The 15,880-nt window shown below is 36.3% G+C and overlaps 2 protein-coding genes across 4 annotated transcripts in view; both read right to left on the minus strand.

Moving 5' to 3' along the window:
* Window positions 1–15,880, minus strand: part of LOC114240653 (soluble calcium-activated nucleotidase 1) — a 441,880-nt gene that overhangs the window by 172,119 nt on the left and 253,881 nt on the right. The gene's annotated exons all lie outside the window — the stretch shown is intronic.
* Window positions 1,544–15,880, minus strand: part of LOC114240687 (uncharacterized) — a 104,997-nt gene continuing 90,660 nt past the window's right edge. For all 3 annotated transcript variants that reach the window (XM_028171325.2, XM_089734135.1, XM_028171328.2), the window contains 5 exons: window positions 13,524–13,679; window positions 11,606–11,758; window positions 10,989–11,128; window positions 9,729–9,924; window positions 1,544–9,188 (listed from right to left, as the gene is read on the minus strand). In XM_028171325.2, coding sequence (XP_028027126.2) covers window positions 8,850–9,188; window positions 9,729–9,924; window positions 10,989–11,128; window positions 11,606–11,758; window positions 13,524–13,679 — 984 coding nt within the window. In that variant the 3' untranslated portion in view covers window positions 1,544–8,849. The remainder of the gene's footprint in view (window positions 9,189–9,728; window positions 9,925–10,988; window positions 11,129–11,605; window positions 11,759–13,523; window positions 13,680–15,880) is intronic.

Consider the following 15,880-nt stretch of genomic DNA (forward strand, 5'->3'; position numbering starts at 1 on the left):
GGCACATTTACGTCGTAGATATCTATGGGCTCCAGTAACCACTTACACCACGTGGGCTGTAAGCTCGTCCACCCATCCAAACAATAAAAAAAAACCTTTTTGTTCAGCTTTTGAACGTCAAAAGGTCAGCGAGCGACGTCCGCCATGACACTTTCTGTTTTAAATCCAGTCGCCAAGAACAAATCACAAATTTTATATTTCTCTTATAATTAAGTATTTAATTAGTCATATCAAGGTAAAATATCTCAAAACAATAAATACAGTCCACACTCAATTACCATAACGCAACATTTTACCATTATCTACAGAACGTGCCCCGCGACTTCCCGCTCTAAATATCATCGTTCTCGTCGAACCCGTCGCTTGCGATGAAGGGCTCGACGAGTAAATTAACCGTCAGACACAGCCCACTGAGTTTCTCGCCTGATCTTCTCAGTGGGTCGCGTTTCCGATCCGGTGGTAGATTCTGCGAAGCACGGCTCTTGCTAGGGTTCGTGGTAGCAACATCGTCAGGGCAATTTCAGCGTAACCTTAACTAGTAGGTACTAGTAGGTACTAGTTAAGGTTACGCTGAACTAGCCTCAAGGCTCTCAGCTAGGTAGGGGACAAAAAAAAAGCCTTAAGTAGATAAATAAGTCAGCGAAACACATTGCCTTTTCCCGGGATAAAAAGTCGCTTGTGTCGCTCTGGCCGATAAACTAACTGTCCGTTTATATTGTGACTGCGAATAAAATAGAATAATTGCGAAAATTATTCACAGCACTCCACTTCTTCAAGGCTAAAAAACGATACCAAAAACAGAGCACTTCTGATTTACTTTCTCCCGCATGTGAACTGCACATATAATTTTCTCATTTTCTGATCTAAAATTTTTGGCGTAAGTGTTGAGTTCCCAACACAAAGGTAAATAAACATTTTTGAAACGGAATAAGAGTCGTGACTGAGAAGGAATCAGTGTGCTGTGTCTATGTGGATTTTGTTGTACATTAAACTCGACACCAAAGGCCTTTTGACAAATTTGACGAGAACCATGACCGGTGCTTGGAGCGCTAATAAGCACCGAGAGTGGTTCAATAGTATCCGAAAAGATATGTCGGGCGACGACGGCTGTGTCTTGCGTCGTCCGGGACGGGAATGTAGTTTACGACGAATACGATACAGTTGTCGTGTCGCGCTGCCCTCACGAAGAAACTGACGCTTTCATTGTTTATGCCAAAATTATATTGGACTAGACTACTTACAATGACTTTTTTTATATATTTTTTTCCTACCTAAGCCGATAGCCTTGAGAAGCTATTTCAGCGTAACCTTAACTAGTGGGTGAGCTCATGGGGCTCAAACCGGAGTGATGCTAACACTGACCCTAGCAAGAGCAGTGCTTCGCAGAATCTACCACCGGATCGGAAACGCGACCCACTGAGAAGATCCGGCGAGAAACTCAGTGGGCATTACGATGTCAATAGTTATTCTGTGCGACGATCATTGAAATTTCCTGTGGAATATCCAAATAGCTCGCCACGATATGCAGGCAAATAAAACAATATTATCAACTATATTTTCGTTCTAATTTATTTGATTATTCATTTGCTCTATACACATGATATGCACCAATGCCTATAAATAATTCAAACGATGAACAACACGGGTATGATGTGAAATTATTTACACAAGTATACTAAATTGAATTAAAAAAAAAACCTCAAGCAATATTGAGCTGTGTCAATTTACATTTTGCTTTAACACTCCAATGTGAATTCTGTCTGTATATTAAAGTACATGTTTTAAATTTTCAATGGTATATCGTCTTAGTATAAACCTATAATGGCAATAACGTTTTTTTCTTTCTTAATAAAACTTAATTTCAAAAACAGTTTATGTAATTAATGAAAGACGAAACATATTTTACGAAAATGAATAAATTATATTAATAATTTAAAATGTTCTGTGGCGCAACTTACTATAGGTACTTTTCTTTGAAAAACGTCGTATTGTACAACTAAATAATTAATATTACGTCCATATTCAGTATCTACACGTAACTTAAATACAGTAAAAAAATTGCGTTTCATTACTATTGTATTTTCTAACACTGTTAAAGCTACTTATAATGTAAGCTGTAGCTACACTAGAGTAGTTTATATTTACAAAAAAGTATTTGTTAAAGTTATATTTTAAAAATCCACGTTTTGATTTCACTCCGTTGATAATGATTCTGCAAACCTTAATCATTTCTGGAAACGATCGAATTTATAACCGACTTCAAAATATAAGCAAGTAGTTAGTGAGTAGCAATTCGGGGTAATGTGTCCTTTTTTACTAAACTGTTTTTATAACGTGAATATGATATTTCTACGATTATATCAGTGCTGCGTGTGTATAAATTTGATGTTATATCACTCAGTTGTTAGTTTTTGTAGTCATAAATAGGTAGTACAAATTTCATTTGGATATTTCGTAGTAAAATTTTGAAAACTATTTTTGAACAACGAACAGCGAGCAGCTATATTTCTTATTTTGTTAATTTATGTAATTTATTAATGTACAATGTCAGTATATGATATATCAATTGTACACAATAAATTAAATTAAATAAAATTTTCACTCAATAATAAAAAAAATGTTTATGTGATGATTTTTTATTGCTCTCATGGGTGGACCAGCTCACAGCCCACCTGGTGTTAAGCGCTTACTGGAGCCCATAGACATCAATGATGTAAATGCGCCACCCAACTTGAGATATAAGGTCTTAAGTATAGTTACAACAGTTAATCAGAGTATCATCATAACGTGGAACAAAATTAGGCCACAAACATAATTCAAGCTTATCAAATTAAAACTATATTATTAGACTATGAAGTAGCACTTATATAGGAAACACGAATAAAACATTCGTTAATGCAAGCCATATGGAAGCACGTGTATTTATATACGCGAACAGAACTTAATATACGTTTTATTAAAATAAATGAACAGCTAAAACGGAAAATCATCTGCCATTGATTTAACATAAACATCAGACGAAATAAGCAATTGTTTGAATAACCTGCGATTAAGAACCACGATCGTGTGGTCGAAATATTAGGATAATGAAAAAAAAACATGTTTATAAGGTATGTTAGTATTTCACATTACTAAAATAATAGTTTGAGTCATATTTTGAAATCCTTGTCCGTAATTTTGCTGCGGTTTGAATGCTACGCCAGGTAGCAATTGCAAGTGTAAATACGTATCTAAAATGCTTTTCACGAACGATAAAAGAAAACATCGTGCTATAAAAGTCAGACGCTAAAATTAAAAAAAAAAAAACTCTGTTACCAACTACCTAAAACGCTTTGTGGGTCCGCACGGGTAATAAATATGTTTTATACATTTGTAGAAAGGTTAGCATACATGGACGTCAGCAATGCTGCCTATCACTGTCGAGTGTCCTCACGTTTGAAGAAAGATGTGTCCTAGCCCTCACGAAACCCCATGGAAAGTTCACAAATAAAATCGATCTAATGGAATCGCACTGTAGAAAGCAACGGGTTTTTGGTAGTATGGATGTACTCTATTCAGGTGGTGGGCGGTCCGATAGTAAAAAAAAAACGCGGGATCGTCTCCAATAATCCTAGAGAGCATTCCTCAGAGAACATGGGGTACAAAATTACAGAGAGAATCGAAGTTCGTTCGTATACTGATTTGTTGCAAACGATCCGTGGATACGGGGTTATCAGTAGTCGGAACGGCCATATATGGAATAAAACGTAAGCAGCTAGTTTTTGGGAAATCCGGCCCAGACATAGGAGGAGTACCTACTCTAAAGAAGGCCAGAAATGAGCTTTGTCAAACATAAATCCATGTTCCAGTACACCAGTACCATTATGTAGGTATACAACGAATGGAAAGATCTTCCACCGAGCGGGTGCTATTGCTCGGTAGACCGACGGTCCTGTCTCGCGAAGATTGGACCATGTTCGCCGACCTGTGGGGTATACGACAGAGAGAAGATCTTCCACTGAGCGGGAGATATCGCTCGGTAGACTATCACTCCTAATATTGTTCTTCGGAACTTGTATACATATATGCAAGCTTATTTTGAAAATATCGTAAGGGAAATTCAGGCATCTGTCAAATATCTTGTGTTCCGTGATGACTACCGCCACAGATAGCATGTCATTGGATCCGTCGCGTCATAAATATTCTCGGGCAATTTTGAAGTCTATATTGATGCCCATAAACACTCAAACGTGAATACCCTCGAGAGCTCGTTAGTATAATGACGGCTATAATAGATATCATACTTTAAGCCACAACGCTGACTGCTTAAAAAATAGGCAGTAAGCTAAAAGTTACCCGTGTGAGCTCACAATACGACCTTTAGATGCTAAGCCCTATTTAACAATGAACTTTTGGAATAGATTCCAAAAAAAAAACGGACAAACACCTATGTATCCTTTAAGCATTGCGTTATGACTGTAATTTTGCAATCCCATTAAGTGATTTGGTTAAAAATTATCGCAATGTCGTCTCAAAGTTATAAAAGCAAAGTTATATTAAATTCAACAATAAAAACGCTTCGAATTCATAAACAAGCTGAAAACATACTATTAGTTGAAAGCGATATGAATTGGCGAAGTGAAAAATATTTTATTTCGAACATTGATTTTGACAGTTGTACGCAGATTTTCGTCACGAAATTTCAACGAATTCATTACTAAATGGATTTATTTATAATCCAATAAAAGTGTTGACGGATTTCCCTTAGTAAAATATACGTTCGTTGATGGTAGAATTTATAAAGGTTTATCGTAAAATTTGAGTTTGGTAAACGGGAATCCGTCTGTCAGTAAATAAACTAAATGAACCCTGTTACCAGTTTTGTGTGCGCGTTTTCGTCGTTACAAAATATCCTCTCAACTTTAATGAGTAATCTGTGTTTAGTCTCTCACTTCTCTGTAAGGCGTCACCTAGTTCAAGATAGCACAGCCTAAAATAATATTGCCTTCACACAAAAAATGTTTCAAATCGCTTACTAGTGACGTCATTAAATTGAAATGCATCGTGTATCAGTTTTTCTGAAGCAATTACTGCATTAAATAAAGTTTTGGTAGCTGTGTCCAATCTATCTGCCATCAGAATTAAATTGCAAAATTTTCATTGTCTGTGCTGTTAATGTAATAAACAAACAAAATAACAGCGGTTTTCTTACGTATTTAACGATGCCTCCAATTTGCTATCGAGTATCAGAAAACGTATTAGTATAACATAAATATAGGTACTCGCATATAGTATATAAATATCAAGACTGTATACTTTATTGTTTTAGAGCCAGAGACGTAATTCAAAAACTCATTTCAGTATCAGGTTTTACTTTAAAATGATATAATAAATTTTTTGTTGTAAATTACTCATTCAATTATCTTTTTAGACGATGAAGTAAGGAAATGACGTTTGATGGTCGATTATTTCGTTAATGTACACAACACTCTGTTACGTAAGCCATTTAGTCTAAATGAAGCTCATAATTTTTTCTTACCACCTATTTACGTAAATCTATGTTTAAATCTGGTGTTGTAATATACTTTTTTTTAAATGATACCAACTTAACGCGTCAGTTAATAAATTTGTAGAAATTATATGTATTAGGCATCCACGCAAATTAATTTTTCTCTACGAAATAATTTATGTATATAGATTAGTTATATAAATTATTGTTAGGGTTACACTATTTTGTATTTATTCATGTTTAATTTGGAATAAAAAATAACTTAAAAAATTGTTTGCATACGATTTCAACGTTTTAAATATATTGGTAATTTTGGTACTGTTATTTATTTTTGGTATTTTGCATAAATCAATTCATTCTTCACTTCAAAAGAATGTTAGATAGTATTACATTTTCAAGCAATTCATATTGACAACAAAAATAAACAGCAACGCTAATCTTATATCAAAAATAATCAGTAAGTAATTGACAATCCTTAGATTTAAATAATTCAAATAAACTACATCTTCATGTCATTACAAAGGTATAATTGACAAAAACGAATCAAAATGTTTTATTTCATAGACAATTTCTTGTTTTTTTATATTTTGGTTTCGATAATAAAAACTTTTATTAAACACGTTTTATTTTAAAACACACACACTATTAATTTTGTGTCTCGACTCCAATATCCTAGTTAAAATCTGCGGTTATACAATTTAATATTTCACTACGAAAGGTGCAAATATTTCTAAAATATATCATTGTTACAATATATTTATAAACATTATATTAATCTGTGCAATATACAATGCACGCTTAAACACACATTATAATTAATATAATATATATATTTATTACTTTTTTTAAATTACTTACACATAAAAAACATGACTGTCAAACAGTATATCACTCACTATACACCAATTTTATGTAATTAGCTAACTATATTTATATATTTGGTGTCTGTGTAGTTCAAACGTCAAGTTGGTTATTGTGACGACAGCCGACGAAGAATAATGTTTACTTCTAAAGTTATTTGTACAAAACCCATAGGCATAACCCACTAATCAACCACTCGCCGGATCTTCTCAATGGGTCGCGATTCCAATCCGATGGTAGATTTTGCGAAGAACAGTGTGCTTAGTGCGAGTTTTTTAACGTTGACGATAGCGTAAAAGTTAACTCTCTCAGGTAGAGCATCATATAAGCTCACCTATCAGCCAGAGCTTAGCTGGAATATCCCCTTAGGCAACCAGCGGAGTTTGAGAAAAAAAATTACGGAAAGAATTCATTTATAAATATTATTTAGACAAAAGCATAACTATCTCCATCTTAAGCCTTGCTTTTAAGCCGAATGTTGATAACGCGGCAAGATATCGCTAGTATTTTGTGTGTGTGACCAGCGAGATAAAAGCGTTGATGGACGGCAACGAGCTACTAAAGTATTGTTTTGAGTAAGTGAAATAAATAAAAGACTTAAAAAATATATATTTGACTTTGTTGAAATTGTAAAAAAGAATTTGAACGAAAGAGTAACAATAGTTTATTTAGTTAATTTTTAAGTGGTTGGTTTAAGTTAATCTCTATGGAGATTCCAAGTGTGTTTTTGGTTAATTATTTAATTGGATTTTTTTTTGTTTAATTAAAAATTATAATTAAAAATTAAATGATACTTTTAAACGCATAATTTTCTTTCTGGCGTTTTTTTTTTTTATTGTACTTATAACCATTGGCTACTCGAACTTTTGACCTATATTAGTTATTACAATATTCTTCAGTAATCCTCTCAATCAAATAGCACAACTTCAATCTTTTTTTTTTCGAAGCACCCGAGAAGTAGTGTCCAAAGAATTTGTTAACTTTTCACAATTTAATATGAATGTGTAATAAGCATGTGCTTAAACCTGAATAAAATATACGATGATAAAATAAAAATAAAAACTTACACAATATCACTCTTCAAGTTATCATAAAAATCCTCTTTCATTTTAATTCGTAATTTTATAGGCTACTTCCACATAGTTAAAACGGTTAGTGATGTAAAATTATGTTTCGATATACATAATTCGATGGATTGATGAATCGTAATAAAATTTAAACCACAACCCTACGAAACGACTGTGAAGCTTATCTGTCAAAAACATAATTCGACGCTTGAAAGGCAAACGTGACTAAGCGACAATGCGTGAACTTTACAGTAGACTAATTTAAAGTTGAAATACCTGAAACCAAAATTTATTTTATCGAATCTAGCTGTAGTAGAATCTAGCTAGTAGCTGTAGGATTGAAATGATTTTAATAGACCTAGTAATATATATTTTTTTGCGCATCGAATATGGTTATTGCCTATCATTTATGTACAAATCAGTTATTGTCGCTTAGTCTTGTTTGCCTTTAAAGCGTCGATATGTAAGTTCTTGTTTCAGTTTTTATTCTACTAACTTGACGCTTCAACTACATCCATATTGTTGGACGTAACTAAATAAAATTAACGCACACACGCCATAACATTTTATACATCAGTTAACAATCATTATTGTCAGTTATAAATCTATTTTATGTTTTTAAGTATTTAAATATAAATTCGCGTCTAATAGTAGGCAATTTAACACAATTTAGTTAATAAATTTATTAAAGATTTAGATTCGAACACGGACGTGATGTGAACTTGCTTGCTTTCGTTTTTTTCCTGCAATATACCTACGTCTGCTGTATGTACTAACAATCATTAGATTAACAATTTTATTTAAGAACATAATGGTTTTAATATGTTTATGTAAATATTATATGTTTCTTCATCACTGCACTGTGAACAAAATAAAAAAAAATGCAACAAACTTAACCTGGTGTAACTCATCATCATACCAGAGTCCCTCAAAATTGTCAGTTTGGTAGTTTTTTTTCTTCTACAAATTCACACCCCGTCGAGCGTAACTAGTTGACTTATAGACAGTGAATCTAGCACATTCAGTATTAAATCGCTACAGAATTAAGATTAAATCTTAGAGTTAGATATATTATGACACGAAATCTACTGTAAAATAGTTAAAGGCGTCCACAGATTAGAAGCAACGTAAGTAATAGTAGAAAATGTAAACACTCCTTGGTAACATTTTTTTGTGACGTAATACTTAGAGAATTTGTAAAAAATCATAAAAGTAAATCAAGTTTTTTTTTATTCATTGTTTGAAACACTAATTTATGACACTATGTTAGTTATTTTACCATAGCTTCCAGTAAGACCATTATGAGACGTGCAAATAAATTACAAATCCGTAGAGTGTTTTGCGGAAACGTTTCACACATGACAACAGAGTTTCATTGAATCACGTGACCGATTGGAAGGTAAGGTAACGCGAGTCACGCATTGTTTTTAAGGTTAGGACCGTAGTTGGGCGGGACTAAGGACGAGTTCGCCGTCGGATCCGCCGGCGAACGAGACGTTGCGAGGGGGCGGTCGGCGACCGGCGTTGGCATTGTTCGCGCTCGACGCCATTGCGCTTGGTAACGTAGCGCTTAGCGGCACTGCGCTGGGTATTGCACTTTGTTGCACCGCTGCACCGGGCAAGGCGGCGGCCTGCGTCGGCGGACTGTGGTGCATAGTGCTGTGCGGTGACGGCGTGTGCCGAGCCGCGCTCTGCGGGGACGGACTGTTTCGCAACGTGCCTTGTGGTGATAACCGATTCCCGCTTTGTCCGCCATTTTGATGCGCCATGACCTGAAACGAAAAAGGCAGTACGCTAGTTACAGTGAAAGTTGTTACAGTGTTACGTTTGAATCATTAAATACTTCCTAATAATTTCGTATGTTTTTTTTTGTTGGCAAATTAATTTAAACTTGATTTCTGATCGTTCGTGTTCTTTTTTTTGTTGTTCTTGTCTATCGGGCGTGTCGCTCAAAATTATCACTCAGCTACTGTGTCACCATATTTTTATAAATAAAATAGAGACGTGTTATTTAAAAGCGATTAAGTGATTTCTTTCTTGGCAGAGAAATTCCTTTTATGAAACATTATACTATAACTCTACGGGAATAAGAGTAAGGTCAGCGTCAGAACAATAGATCGAGTAAGTAATAAATGGCGATATGTTAATACTAGACACGGGAATAGTTTATAATCCGTAATCAAACCTTACTGTATACTGTATACCAGCTCTGTACATATCGATACAGTGACGTCAATCGTAAAGCAAACGATGTCTCATTCGACTGGCAGCAGGAAAACACGTGTGTCTATTTACGTAGTTAGCTACACTACCTGGTGTAAAATAGGAGGATGCAGCGATGCGGTGCGATACCGTCGCATGCGTTCGTCCTCCTCCCCGCTGGAGAGGCTGGACACGTCGCAGGAGGAGGCGTCGAGGCGTCGCGCGGGCGAGCACTGCGCGGGCCCAACTCCCCGGGACCCGCTCCCCGCCAACGGCATCTCTTCTCCCTCGACACAGCCAGACAGTCTAACACGACAATCAAAAAAAGTAAAAATTAAATAAATATTCTAAAAATTTTATTGGCCGATTTTCTTTTTTTGTGTATTATTAATATTAAAATAACACTGTGCTGTTCAGTAGCTAAATGAAAATAGTCAGTTTTTTTTCAAAATGTCAGTTACATAACAAAAATAACTAAAATATTCATTATAATATGTAATATAAAAATATTAATATATTTTTTTTTGAAATTGGAGAATAATGTAAAAATATTATTCTCCAATTTCAAAAAAAGAACGAGCTAAGGATAGGTATATGCTTTTGTAAAATGTTTTTAATTATGCGTCCAAGCGGCCAGTAACAGAAAATAATCTCCTACATGTGGAAGACTCATTTTGTAATTAAAAGCAATTTAGGTTTTATATTTTATGATTTTTTTATTACAGTGGTTATATGTATTATTGCATAATTGATTGATTGATATTGAATGTGTATATTTTTTACGAACATTTTTACGTTGGAGTTATTCTTTCTTTACTCATAAAAAGTGTTTCTAATTATTTGACTACCGCTGTATGTATGTATATATTATTTATTATATAAAAAAACTTTTATTTCGAAACATCATAGGCTCATACCGTGTTAGTATTAGAAATAACTTGAGAACTATATTAGTATATTTTTTAAAAATTAAATTAATTAAAACCGTCCATATCAACCTCATCAAGCAGCGCGTAGAACATGTAACTTGATGAACCTACCCAATTTCGGTCCATCCAGCATTTTTCCTAATCCCCCCAAGACGTAGCTGGTGCTTCCCCCTACTTTATATTCAGCTCATAAAAACCAGAGAAAATACTTTAGTAGTACTAGTCTAGTTTTATTCGTAGCTTATCACACACATACATATCACTTTGCGGTAGGCAGCGGCTTGGCTCTGCCCCTGGCATTGCTGAAGTCCATGGGCCACGGTAACCACTCACCATCAGGTGGGCCGTATGCTCGTCTGCCTACAAGGGTAATAAAAATAAAAAAAACAATAACGTTCAGAGAAGTCGACGCGCGCCGCATTAGCATGTTATTAAACTCACCTTCTGCTCTCCTTGTAGTTCGTCCGTCGACGACAGCAGGGCTTGGCGAATATACAAAAGGCGATACGAAGGAGACAACACGCAAGACCCGCAACAATGAGCGAAGGCCCCACCAGCCGTAGGGCCGGCGTTTTGAAACCCTAAAACATTAGTAAAAGGAACTAATATTGTAAAAGAGAGTCATTAACCTATGGGCGGCAACGCATCTGCTGTTTCAAAGCTAGAACCCCAAAGTGAACACTTGGAAGGATGGATGCATCATCGACGCTCTTTATCAAGTAGTTGGGCCAACTGAACTACAATCATCCTGATGTCATTTCAGACGCCGAATGGCTTCTCTTTTTCCGCTCATATTGCCCAACCAGTCTTAGAAGCAGAATCTGCTGGTTACTTTTGAACAATTTTTCTTGAATTAGTAAGATAATTGATGTAGACTTGAGGGCTAACGACAAAGGGAAGATCTTCCACCGAGCGCGCGAAATTGCTCGGTATACCAAGGGTCCGAATGTTATTATATTCGGGGCTTGTATATATGCAAACTTATCTTGAAAATATTGTTACCGAAATTTAGGCAGCTGTCAAATATAATATGATAGCTACGACCACATTGAGTGTACCTTGTCTCCGGTGCCAACGAAGTAAACAACGAGACCGACGGCCAAAGTAGCCAGACCAGCATACAGTAGTCTCGCGACACCCCAGGGCTCGCCGCTGATGCCCTCCAACTCGCCGTCGGAGTCTGATGATGACCCATAAGACGCGTCTCGGACCTAAAAGACAACAGAGCAATCGCACAATGAGAACTTTTTGAAGTTAAACTTCTTTAGAATTGTGATTTCAAACTCGATGAAACGAAAAAATAAGTCCATAGAGACACACACACACATAAATGTATAGGATTCAGCCGGCGAGAGAATGAGATAGAACATATTAGACGTTCTCGGTCTCCTCTTTGTGCGACTCTTCGTAGCATCCCCACTATCATCTACTAAACATTGTCCATAATATGTATGTTCCTGTGTAGTAGGATAGTCAGTATATCTATTTCTATATCTTATTTATAAGTTTCACTTCTACCGTGTGTGACTTGCACACACACACACTTTTTTCTTTTATTTTTTTATTTTTATTGCTTAGGTGGGTGGACGAGCTCACGGCTCACCTGGTGTTAAGTGGTTGCCGGAGCCGTACAACGTAAACGCCGCCACTCGCCTTAAGATATAAGTTTTAAGGTCTCAGTTTTTACAGTACAATGGCTGCATCACCCTTCAAACCGAAACGTATTACTGCTTCACGGCAGAAATAGGCAGAGTGGCGGTAAATACCTGTGCGGACTCGCAAGATTTACTACCGCCAATTTAGTTTTTGAGGATGTTCGAAATAGAGTTGTAGGCCGGTGGGTCACCCTAGATATCACTGGTGTGATACTAATCGGCGCGAGCTGTGACAGAGAAGTCTCGCTTCAGAGGCCAATATCAGTAAAAGAACATGATGATTAAGTTTTTCTGTCAAGTATTATATTTTCCCAATACTACTACTACTACTACTACTAAACTTGTTTGGTTTTTAAGATTTTTACATCATTTCGAGGAGTGAAAGGCTATTTGATTTAAGAGACATTTCGCTTAATAAGCCACATTTATCTTTGTAATTAAAGGTTTTATTTAGTACTAGCGATCCGCCCTCGCTTCGCTTCCGAAATATTAAACTTTATTATTGATGATAGCCGAGTCCCGCGATGTTACCTACCCACGTTTATTGTCGTACCGCGATGACGCCGCGGGGCGAAGTTAGTCTAAAAAAAGTAGCCTAAGTTACTCCTTAAATTATCAGCTACCTATCAATCAAATTCTCGTCAAAACCGGTCCAGCCGTTACAGAGATTAGCCGGAACAAACAGACAGAAAGACAGACAAAAATTGTAAAAAAATATATTTTGGTGTATATATTGTATTTGGTCTATATATTCATATGCATGTAGTAAAAAGCGGTTATTTCAATATTACAAACAGACACTCCAATTTTATTTATATGTATAGATACGCATCAACAATACGATGTTTTTAATTAAAATACAATTATCTTTACCCTACTCAAATAGCTGAAGATATTTTTGTCATGATATTTTTTCCAAATTTTAAACTTTAAATGGCTCCGGTAAAGTTACGAAAATGGCGCGTAAACTAAACCGCCTTTTACCCGTCGATTTGATCCTATTCAATCCAACCCAAACATGATTTCGAAAATAATTTTTTGGACATGTCTCCCGGCGAGGAAATGAGTCCATAGAGCGCCTTGTCGTTCAGGGCAAAGTAGAAGGCACTAGACCGCGTGGAAGGTTGCCCATGCGATGGACCAACCAGATCAAGTCGGCAGTTGGCGGCTGTTTGCATGAGTGTACCAGGCTCACCACACCGGGAGGAGTGGCGATTGCTCGTAAGGCGCATAACATCTGTCCACAGCATTGGTGCTGGATGACGACCACGACCGCTCTGACAAGAGTGATACGACAAAGGAAAGACAATAAACTACATACGCGATTGTTTCGATGCCATTTCCCACGTGGGTCGCGGCGGGCGCCGGGGTGGTCGCCCAGGACAGAGCAGCGCCGTGCCGCGCCTCCTGCGCCCGCGCCGCCTCCCCCCACCGATAGCGCCGCCGCCTCTTGCCACGCCGCGCGCCCAGCTGCACACTGTAACGCACAACGCACGAAATAGTACACAACGGGAACTCATTATTATTATTATTTTTTTGAAGTTATACTTCTTTAGACGCTTTATGAAAAATTGATGAGAGTGAAATTTTACGATGCGCGCCCACCGTGACACAAAATTAATAGAATGAAGTTGCCCACTAAATCGCTCATTACAATACGACCGACGTAGCTTGGCGAGTCTGAATATAGCCACAGGAGAACTTTCCGAACCGTACCGAGAATTACCGAATTTATACGATGTCAAGAAAAGAAATGTCCAATATGCGTGTTTGAGGATGTTGTTTAATCGATCTTTCTTCAAATTGATTAAAATTTAAATAAACAAAAAAAGAAATAATTTTAATAAAATAAAGTATAAGTTCTTACGCGCGTACATAAGTACACGCACCCTTGTTTTTTATTGCTTAGATGGGTGGACGAGCTCACAGCCCACCTGGTGGTAAGTGGTTGCTGGAGCTCATAGTCATCTACAACGTAAATGCGCTACAACGGCTGCCCCACCCTTCAAACCGAAACGCTTTACGGCTTCACGGCAGAAATAGGCGGGGCAGTGGTATCTACCCGTGCGGACTCACAAGAGGTCCTACCACCAGTAATGTAATTTATGCCCACATTCAAGGTAATAACAATATTAAAAACAATGAACTTTTCCCAATACATGTCTGCTGCAAAATATGTTGGCAGGTTCCAATTGAAATAGCGTATCAATTGAAAGGGCGAAAAGTATGTTTGTAGCTCTATGAATTGCCAGAAGCAGCAAGAAGTGAGTCTACAAAGTATTTTGAGAGCCACGTAGTAGAGTCTCATGGAGGTACTATAAAGAATTCGCTATACAATATCCTATATTACATCATTTTCTCAAGTTCATATTTGCATAAAAGAAACTTCATTCAAATCAATAATAAAATTTAATCCCCCAAGCGAAGCGAGGACGGGTCGCTAATTTATAATAATAATAACAATAACCTTAGAATTGTTTGACTACATTTTCTTGTTTTTAATGTTTGATTTTCACTTAAGAAACAATGCACAACAAAAACAAAAAGCATGCTTTTAAAGGTATTTTTTGTGATTCAAGTTCAAAGGGAATAAATGCTGTTTCGCGTTTTACGCTGGTAAAATATCATATAAGGACGAACAGTGTATGCAATAAAAACCGACTTAAAGTACCCATAAAAAGGCCTTACGAACAGCGAACAGAAACCGAATGTCCGTTGTCAATGTATCAAATGGAATTATCTCGACTGCCTCATATTTGTCTACAGTATCACGCAATATGTTACTTTTTTAGTCCAAGTATGTAGAATGATTTGTTATCTAAAGAATATGGAAGCATTAGCGAAGCATAAAGTTTTTTTTTTTTTAAATACTCTTTTGACATTAACAAATCGTCATACGATATGCCTAGCTAGCGTTTGGAAATCTTGTGAGCCCGCTCGGGTAGGTCTCACCATCCTCCCTATTTCCGCTGTAAAGCACTAATGCGTTTAGATTTGAAGGTTGTATCCGCCATTGTACTGTAAAAACGGAGACTTCCAAGCCATGCCTAAAAGTGGGTGACAGCATTTATTTGATATCTGTGGGCTCCGGTGACCACTTATCAGCGTGTGGGTTATGAGCTCATCCACCCATCTTAACAATATAAAATAGACGATTAGAAAAGACACAACGTATTGTGAGCTTGTAAGGTCTGCAGAAACGGCTTATTTGTTTTTGATATAATTTAAATGTAAAAATGTACTTTAATAGTAGATTTATACTCGTACAACGTCATACATTTTAAAATATCTACCAGATGTCTTACTTAGACTTTGAAATACAATCGTGTAAGAAACGCGGCAACATAAAACCGATAGATGTCGCTACAGATATCACAATCGTTTCTTCAAGTAACTTTCTGGTTATAATATACTATAATAACTTTCTATTAGTGAAATTCAGTGTCGTCACTAGTAATATCGAATGAGTATGGGAAATCGTATAATAAATATTAAATCTTATACCCAGGCTTAATCGTGAATAAGTATCGAAGATTCTCGAAGGAACCCAGACAGTAAATAATTACAAAATCGTGGTACTTAGTTATTGAATTTGTCTAGTATATTTGTTTTTTTTTTATCATCGCTCAGTTATATCCTTTTCCGACGCATATTTGGATATATTTTTTTCAGATGCGA

Source organism: Bombyx mandarina, chromosome 17, assembly GCF_030267445.1.
Source record: "Bombyx mandarina strain Sakado chromosome 17, ASM3026744v2".
NCBI classification, from domain to species: Eukaryota; Metazoa; Arthropoda; class Insecta; order Lepidoptera; family Bombycidae; genus Bombyx; species Bombyx mandarina.